This window comes from Brassica napus, chromosome C4 (genome assembly GCF_020379485.1).
Source record: "Brassica napus cultivar Da-Ae chromosome C4, Da-Ae, whole genome shotgun sequence".
NCBI lineage: Eukaryota > Viridiplantae > Streptophyta > Magnoliopsida > Brassicales > Brassicaceae > Brassica > Brassica napus.
In genome coordinates, this window is record NC_063447.1 from 2,711,619 (window position 1) to 2,720,157 (window position 8,539).

Genomic DNA, 8,539 nt, shown 5'->3' on the forward strand with positions numbered 1-8,539 from the left:
CAATGTTAAGACTTGAGACAAGTGCAGAAAACCGGTTTAATTTAACTTACTTTCCGACCAAATTAACCGGTTAAGACAAATAAGCAGGAGTGAGAGATATCAATCGATACACATGACATGAGACATGACCGGTTCAAAGACATATGGAGGCAAGGGCTAGTTTGTGTTATTCGGTTCTCTTAGTTCGTTTCAACATAAGTCTTGCCGAAGTAATTCGAAAAAAACTCGGTTCATTTCGGTTTGGTATTCGATTAGTTTGGTTTTTGAAAATCCTACCGATATTCTTGATTTGATTATTTTTTTGTTTAATTTGTTAAAATTTTGGATAGATTCAATTAAATTTGGTTAATTCAATTTGAAATTTAGTTAGGCAGTTAATTCAATTTGGGTTTTGGCAATAGCTTGGATAGATTTCTTTTAGCAAACCGAATCAAAACCGAACTGTTTTAGAAAACCTACTGAATCGAACCAAATTTACCAAAATTTTGGTTCGGTTCAAAATCCCAAGCCTATGAATACTCATCATTAGTAGTAAATTCAGAAAGTTCAACAATAAAAAGACGGAACAAAGGTATTTGCTTGGATCCTGTAATAGTAAAACACTTTGGATATATTATGGGTATGAAAATATATAATCAAACACACTATCTAAACTCTTTCGTCTTCAGTTCACAGCTAGCTTTTCGCATAAAGATTCATAAGCCACACTGCAGAGCTTGAACTTTGCCTCAGCCGCCTCCTGTTTCAATACAAATCACAGATTCAAGAAACAAAAAATTAGGAGAATGGAGATTTAAAAATGTGGATGATCTTGTTTGGTTATACCTTGGTAGAGCCTTGATGACGATCTGGATGCCATTTTAATGCGCAAGTTCGAAATCTAATATATAATAAAAATGAGAGTATGAATGTATATGGTATGGTTAGCTTTCGTGTGTTGGATATGATGAAGTAAAGTACTCACGCGTTTTTGACGTCTTTGAGGTTTAATGGACCTGAAGGACTCAAACCAAGTGCTTGTCTATGAGAAGCTTGGTTTGGCTCAGAGTCAGAGTCGCTGGATTCTGCTGAAGTGTATCCATCTTCTTCTTCTTCATCTTCGTATATTCGATGTTTCGATTTCCAAGAACTCTTATTAGAGAACCTTGAGGAGTGGTCACGATGATGCCATCGAGGAGGTTCATCCTCTTCAAAAGTGAATGAAAAGGAGAAACCTCGAGGTCCACCAAAAGCAGTTCGGAATACATAGTCAATGTCAAAGTCGTCATCATCAACTCCGCAAAAATCGAAGTGCCCTACACAATGAAACAAAGTGTTTTTCATAAGAGTATGCACCGAATAAGTATCAAAAGCTTAATGCAGTACAATGTCACAAGTCGAAGATTTGAGTCTATATTGAGCAATGAATATCTATATCTATACAAGAAGCTCAAGGCCTTGCAGAGACCAAGTCTGAGTCAGGAGTAACTGAAAGAAAGCGAGGTTGAAGCCAACAAGCAACACATAGACAATTCATTGGACTGCCTTTACTTGGCATTCTCCACCATTAGAATCGATATCTAACAAATTAAACTTTAAAGATGGAAACTAGATCTAGTGAAGAAGAGAAGCAGTGAACAAGCTACATGCCTACAGTACTGTAGTCTAGTGAAGAAGAGAAGGGCTAAGACATTCTCACTTACTTGGACCCCAACTCTGGGAGCCGTGTTTGCCGTTCCATTTGCCTTTGGTTTCCTTGGCGTACTTTTTTTTGTACCACGACTTCTGCTTCCGCGAGGAGGGCTCATCATCATCATCATACCCATCATCATGCCAACTCTGGACTCAAAAATGTTAGGCTCGAGGAGGTTTACAATGAAAAATCCCACAGTGGCATAAACAAAAGCACCTTAAAAGAGCCATAAGAAACACTAAAACTGTTAGGAGTGAACCCAATCACCCCTTTGATACTTTTAAACACAAGTTGCTTTGATGCCAATTAAGGCCCCTCCTCAAAGCCAAGAGAGTTTGTGAAAAACAAACTAATAAAACAAAACACAAGTTACTTCGATTTTCTTCTCTTTATTCATTCTCTTCCCAACTCATGCTTAAATACAAAACTAGAACAAACTAACTAATACATCCACTACTACCAGTCTACACCCTTCCACTAAACAAGACATTAAATAAAGATAAATGTTTGAAACCATTATTTTGATCTAAGGCCACGTCATCTTCTTCTCTACATGATCAGATAAGATGAGACTATACCGGAAACATGTTTGCTGCGAAAGCATTGACATTACGCAATAACTCTTGCTTCTCCCTCATTCTTCTGTTCCTCTTCTTGTGAACATATGATCTCTGCATCAGATTAAATAAAAACCAGAAAATCATAAATCCACATGTTCAAACTCCCAAACACTAGTAAAAATGGTGTTAATTCAGACAAGTTAAACTCTCTAAAGTCCCAACATTGTGTCTGAACAATTAGAGAAACCCCCAGATTCTCAATCTATCTAACTCAAGCTAATAAGAGAAGCTAAGTACATGTTCAACCGATCCAGAGAAATGCCAAAAGCACGAAACTTTAGCTGACGGGTTAGCGAAAATCACATTCCCACCTGTTCAAACTCCCAAAGACTAGTTAAAATGGTCGGCAAGTAAACGTCTAAAAGTCCCAACATTGTGTCTGAACAATTAGAGAAAAACCCATCTAACAAAAGCTAAGAACATGTTCAATTGATCCAAAGAAATGCCAAAGCTCGAAGCTTTAGCTGATGGGTTAACGAAAAGAATCAAACTTTGCGGGAAGAGAGAGAGAGAGAGAGAGAGAGAGAGAGAGAGAGACTGACCGATTCCCAGGAAGTGCGGCGTTTGCGTTCCAAGACGGGGGTGGAATGAAAAAGCGCGGTTTTTAGGTGGGAAGCTAAGCTCTGTGGTCTTTGAATCGCAGCTCTAATGGCGGCGTTCATCTCTGTTAGATTCTGTTGGAGACAAAAAAAAAAAAAAAAAGATTGCGTCTTTTCGGCGAGGAAGAAGATAACCAAAAGCCGATGATGTGACTCGGGCGTGACTCGGTTGGTCGGACTCGCTCAATAGGGCATATTCTCGTGGCTGGTATTTACTATTTACCACCGGTAAAAATTAAAAAAAAAAAACATTAAGCGGAGGAAAAAAGTTTTATTTTCATTTTTTACTGTTAAGCCTCACGAATAAAAGTTACTGCACCCGTTAATTGAGTGAAACCACTTGGAAATTAGAATAGAGTCTATTCAATAGACGATTGGTTTTGTGTCTTTTGTGTTTTTTCCGACCACTGATTTATTTTACTTTTTTACATTTTCTTACCACTGAATGATAATGTGTCATTCTGATTTACTATTCTAGACCTTTTAGAATTAAAACTGCTCTTAAAACTGTTCGATCTTGGTATGCAATTTACATAACTCTAGTGTTAATTATCGAAGATATATACTTATATATTGGTTTGGTACAAATCATGATAGTTATTGTTAGTTTAAGTTAAGATTTTAAATAACTTTAGTGATAAATAAGATGATTAGATGTGAGTTATCATTCCCTTATTCATTAATCATGAAATCCAGTGTTCTCCTATTATATGTGTAAAATTATAAACTAGCAAAAAATCTGCGTAGCATAATGGTTTCAGTTACAAAAAAAATTATAAACTAGTAAATGTAACAAGATCTAAATCATAAGTTAAGAAATAATGTCACATTATACATGACGTCAGACACATAAGGAAGGATCTGTATGCAAGCATATTGTTTTGAGCGGTGGTACAACGATGTTCCCAGGGATTGCTGATAGGATGAAGAAAATATATCAGCGATTGTTCACAGGAAATGCTTCTGATAAAAGGTTGTTATAGCATACATATGGTCTATTAAATAAAACCATTGTTAGCTAATTTATTTTCAAGTAATTCATCTCTCTCATAAATATTATATAAAAAAAAATGTTAAGTGTCATTAAATTTGGATAATTAGATGTATGAAAAACTTCAACTTGTTTTCAAGTAATTCATCTCTATCAAAGTATTGATATTATTGAAATTTAAAAGTACAAACGAATAAAAATTGACCAAATAAAAAAAAGTACAAACGAATAATGTAAAATAAAACGTTAGAGATTCACGTTTATAAAGTTACAAACACATTAAAGAAAAAAACAAAACAAAGAGTTGCAGAAGCTGCTTCAAAGAACATCGTTGATTAGACGTCTGTGTCTGTTATAATGCTTCTCGATGAAAACTCTTGAAGCTCCTTCCATTGTTTTACGCCATGTCTGAAGGCAAAACGAGCATTAAAAAACGTTTTAAAATTTTGAAGAAAAGAAACAAGAAACTTGAGCTTTAATGTTAGTGTAGAGATTTGACTCTACCTTGCCGATAGTTCTGACGAGAGACTTGTTCTTGAGATGTGACTTTCCAGAAGCAATCTGGCGGAGAAACATAGACCGCCGTTTACTAGCTGCCGGAGCAAGCAAGAGCCGTTTCCTCTCCACCAAACCTGTAGCATTAGTGTTGCTTTCCACGTCAACACCGTTCTCTCGAGAGTTCCTAGTAGCTGATTTCCTCGGGCGCTTCGTTGACTTTGTTGGCTCGTCTAAGTCGTCAGGATCGGCGAACTTCCGGAGCAACTCGTCGGAGGACTTCCTGTTCACGTGCTGGATTTGTGTAGCTTCAGCGACAACAACAACAAGCTCCATCGAGAGAGAGAGAAGAAGAGAAAAAGAGAGAGAGGAGGGTTAAAGGGAAGAAGATGAGTATAGTTGTGGTTATAAAGCAAAGTGCTTTGAAGAAACGGACCGTTGGGGAATAATGGAGAATATAAATGTAATAAGCTTTTTAGTGTAATAGTGAAACGGTTTTGTAATAAATAAGTGTGAATATAGCCGTTGAGAGAATAAAGATGAAGAAGAGAGAGAGGAGGAGGAGCCATTTGCATGAAATTCTGTGTATTTATTATTATTATTTTTTTAAATATTATTATATTTTTTATTTACAGTCTTTCGTCGACGACAACATCTGGTCGGGGCCTTTTGTCCTTTTCATGCCAAACATAAGAACTCGTGTCCTAAATTCTAGTTAAAAGTTAAAAAGAGTTTTCTTTATAAGAAAATGCAAAAAAGCCACTTTCGTTCGTTAAGTTCAGCACAAATAATAACATCCAAATACTTGAAAAAGGGTGTTTAGTCTCTCGTTACTACATCTGGTTAGAACTTGGAGATTAAGATTGTAGACAAGTAGCAACAACTTCAGTGTTGTGAGATTTAACTTATAACCGAATGCTAAAGCTACGAGTATGACATTCCAGATTCCTTTAGGTTCATCTAACCGAGTGTATTAGGTGCAGTAGGAGCAAGATGTCTCCACCTCAGCGTCCTTTCCACAAAATCAAGTTTGCTTTCAGCCTCTGAGTACTTGTCAATGTTCTGACCAGAAGTCCCAAGAAATCTGCAATAAAAAGAGGGTTTTAGCTCAGACAACGAACTGAAGTTAAGAGATTTGTGTTCTTTTTGTATAGTAAAAACCATACCTGATATTATCAACATCAAAGGAGCGAGGATTTGTACATGATCTGAAACATGTTGTAAGGTGCTGATCCAGGGAAAAGACATCTGTTTAGAGGCTGAAACAAAATAAAGAAAGACACTTTATTCAACTTCCTGGTGATTCTCCACTGGTTTGTGTAGTAACTTGAGTGTTTTAGTTATGCTAATTACGAACCTGCTGAGGCAATGCGAAGTTAGCTGGATCATTCATCCCTGGCATGATATCTACTGAAACTCCTGCAGCCATCTAAACACAGTCCCACAAACAGAAACAAGAAGTTTGAATCTTCTTCATCTCAATAGAATTTGACAAAAAAAATTTAACTGACCTGGTTCAACATGACATCAAGCTCTTTGATGGGCTCTCATACAGTGTTGAAATTGACTGATTTTTCAAGGCCATGTTCTGAAGAAAAATCAACCAATAAAGATCACAACAGAGTCAGATAACTGATCTAACTACCTACGCATTAGACACCAAGCTGAACTCTCCCACATGAACTATCTATGCTGCAAGGCCTAGCTCCTGCTCAAACCAATATCTAACTAGTAACTACACATTAGACACCAAGCTGAACTCTCTCACTCTCGTCTTCAAGGATCAGAGTATCATCAAGGTGGATAAAGTTATGAGGTTTAAACAAGCGGAGTAACTGACCTCTGCATTGTATTGTTTTCAACAAGGCGCTCGCCTTTTTAAACACAGGAGCAAAGTATATCTGACTGTATTGCTGCCCTTATGTACATCTCCTTATGCATCTCGAACCTCTCATCCTGCTTCAATTGAATATAAAACACACACAAAAAAAAAAAACTCAGAACAGAGGAATGCATTTAAACCGGGAACCGATTCTCGGTTAAACCGGAAAATCAGGCTAACGGTTTAAACGCAACTCCTTACCTACTACAGTACTTCTCATATCCTGAGGTTAGCTCTGCATAAAAATCTCAATCTTTCCTTTGTTTTTATTGAGCTTCATGTCTTCCTCTTCAATGGCGTTGGTACAGAGTTCGATTCCCGGTTCGTCTGCGGTTCGATTGAGCTTCTCAAACTCAATGCCGCCACCGTCGAAGATGAGTCAAGTCGTTGTCCCTATGGTGAAAGGCTGGAGAAGGGATTCGTGTCGGAGAAGGGCGTTGTTAAGAGCAATGGTGGTGGAGGAAACAGTTCAAGGGTCTCCTTCAGTTTACGCCAGAGATATGGAGAGGCTCTCTGCTAAGGAATCTCTGCTTCTAGCCGTAACAAAACTTCTCACACCCTTTAATATATATTATTGTTTAGATCTTTAATATTACATCACACATCTCCAGAATCAAGTTTTAGCATAGTTGAGTTTTATTTTTATTACAGGAACAGCTTTGTGTGTGTGTTTTGACTAAGATCCATGTAATATATATACAGTTAAAAGATGCTGGAGGCTTTGAGGCTTTGGTTACAGGGAAAACAACGAGCATGCAAAGGATCGATGTCAACGAGAGGATAACGAGTTTAGAGCGGCTTAACCCTTCTCCTAGACCAACTACGTATGTGTTACCACTTTTTAACTTTTTGTCTTGTTACCAACTTTGCTTCAATGTTAGGGAAATGGTTGTTCTTTTTCTACAGGTCTCCTTGCTTCGAAGGTAAATGGAACTTCGAGTGGTTTGGCTCTGGAAGCCCTGGCTTACTAGCTGCTCGGGTTATATTCGAGTTCAGTACTTACTTACCTTAAGCTCACCATTCACCATGTTCCTTCAAACTTTTCTTTGATATATGTTTGTGTTGTTGTTTCAGGAGGTTTCCTTCAACGTTGGCTAACCTCTCAAGGATGAAGATAGTGATTAAAGATGCTAACGCAAAGGCCACTGCAAATATCAAACTACTAAACTCGGTAACCATACTCAAATGCTTTTAACATTTGTTTAAGTAAATCAAGTTTCTCACGGTCATCGACCTGGATCTGAGATTTTGGGGACTATAAACATTTCTTTATAAATTTTAATAAAAAAATTGGGAGTCTAAGGCCAATGTTTCACGCGGCTGTGTCCAGATCCGGCTCTGCTCACAGTAGCTATAAAAATTTTCAGATAGAAAGCAAGATCATTCTGTCATCGAAGTTGACTGTGGAGGGACCTCTGAGACTGAGAGAAGAATATGTGGAAGGTATGGTTGAGTCCCCAACGGTCATTGAAGAAGCAGTTCCTGAACAGCTTAAAGGCGTATTGGGTCAAGCCACCACAACGTTGCAGCAGCTTCCTGATCTTATCAAGGATGCTTTATCCAGTGGTCTAAGGATTCCCCTGAGTAAGAAAGAAAGCCACTTGTTCTTTATATATATACGTGAACCGGTTTTTTCTCTTGACTTGTGATGTGAAGCATCTAGCGTGTTTATCTGTTTCAGGTGGATCCTTTGAAAGATTCTTCATGATATCTTATTTGGATGAGGAGGTTCTTGTAAGTCCATTCTACATTTTTGTTTAAAGCTCATGATCGTATTAAACTAGCTACTTCGTTACACTAACAAAGTTTTTATGTGCTTTTTTTTGTGTGTAGATAGTAAGAGATACTTCAGGAGTGCCTGAAGTTCTAACGAGGTTGGAGACACCGCCATCAAACGTTGTGGAAGCTCTTTGAATATGATATAGTTAGATGTTACTAGCCATTGTTCTTATGTTCCTTCTGTGTTCTTACAAGAACCAACAACTAAGTTGAGTCCGTTTAAAATGAATAACCTTTTTTTTTTTTGATAAAAAAATGAATAATTTTAAACATCTACTTTTGTTTAATTCTTTTAATCTTCCCAAGTTGCCAAGTTCTTAGAGATTCTCTGTTTTGATTAAACTTCTTAAACCCTTTCTGCAAGAGAGTGCACATGCTAATATTTTCTTAATTTGTATATATATATATATATATATATATAATGGGTACTTGATCAACATGTCATGTGTGGTTCTGGTTGCATCATCAGTAATGAATCATAAACACACACGTACTGTATAA

The 8,539-nt window shown here is 37.2% G+C and overlaps 3 protein-coding genes across 3 annotated transcripts; 1 reads left to right on the forward strand and 2 right to left on the reverse strand.

The window, feature by feature from the left end:
* Positions 1–501: 501 nt before the first annotated feature.
* LOC106394575 lies at positions 502–3,146 on the reverse strand. The gene is made up of 6 exons (XM_013835144.3): positions 2,835–3,146; positions 2,251–2,343; positions 1,683–1,818; positions 965–1,295; positions 826–880; positions 502–739 (listed from the first exon to the last, which is right to left on the reverse strand). The coding sequence occupies exons 1-6, from the start codon at positions 2,952–2,954 to the stop codon at positions 665–667; spliced, it is 810 nt and encodes a 269-aa protein (XP_013690598.1). The 5' UTR covers positions 2,955–3,146; the 3' UTR covers positions 502–664.
* An 852-nt stretch (positions 3,147–3,998) lies between these two features.
* On the reverse strand, positions 3,999–4,848 carry BNAC04G52470D. Its single transcript, XM_013835491.3, has 2 exons — positions 4,387–4,848; positions 3,999–4,290 (listed from the first exon to the last, which is right to left on the reverse strand). The coding sequence occupies exons 1-2, from the start codon at positions 4,711–4,713 to the stop codon at positions 4,201–4,203; spliced, it is 417 nt and encodes a 138-aa protein (XP_013690945.1). The 5' UTR covers positions 4,714–4,848; the 3' UTR covers positions 3,999–4,200.
* A 1,636-nt stretch (positions 4,849–6,484) lies between these two features.
* On the forward strand, positions 6,485–8,327 carry LOC106390350 (probable plastid-lipid-associated protein 13, chloroplastic). The gene is made up of 7 exons (XM_013830792.3): positions 6,485–6,798; positions 6,962–7,083; positions 7,166–7,249; positions 7,334–7,430; positions 7,627–7,843; positions 7,941–7,993; positions 8,093–8,327. Exons 1-7 carry the CDS (start codon positions 6,538–6,540, stop codon positions 8,171–8,173), a joined length of 915 nt encoding a protein of 304 aa, XP_013686246.1. The 5' UTR covers positions 6,485–6,537; the 3' UTR covers positions 8,174–8,327.
* The last annotated feature ends 212 nt before the right edge of the window (positions 8,328–8,539 follow it).

Excerpts from the sequence above, each read along its gene's own strand:
- LOC106394575 (XM_013835144.3), bottom strand. The coding sequence starts at position 2,954 with ATGAACGCCGCCATTAGAGCTGCGATTCAAAGACCACAGAGCTTAGCT. Across the intron at positions 1,819-2,250 it reads TCGCAGCAAACATGTTTCCG|AGTTGGCATGATGATGGGTA; the intron begins GTATAGTCTCAT and ends TTTTGAGTCCAG. Across the intron at positions 881-964 it reads CTCAAAGACGTCAAAAACGC|ATTTCGAACTTGCGCATTAA; the intron begins GTGAGTACTTTA and ends ATTATATATTAG.
- BNAC04G52470D (XM_013835491.3), bottom strand. The coding sequence starts at position 4,713 with ATGGAGCTTGTTGTTGTTGTCGCTGAAGCTACACAAATCCAGCACGTG. Across the intron at positions 4,291-4,386 it reads TCGTCAGAACTATCGGCAAG|ACATGGCGTAAAACAATGGA; the intron begins GTAGAGTCAAAT and ends TTTTGCCTTCAG.
- LOC106390350 (XM_013830792.3), top strand. The coding sequence starts at position 6,538 with ATGTCTTCCTCTTCAATGGCGTTGGTACAGAGTTCGATTCCCGGTTCG. Across the intron at positions 6,799-6,961 it reads AGGAATCTCTGCTTCTAGCC|TTAAAAGATGCTGGAGGCTT; the intron begins GTAACAAAACTT and ends ATATATATACAG. Across the intron at positions 7,084-7,165 it reads CCTTCTCCTAGACCAACTAC|GTCTCCTTGCTTCGAAGGTA; the intron begins GTATGTGTTACC and ends CTTTTTCTACAG.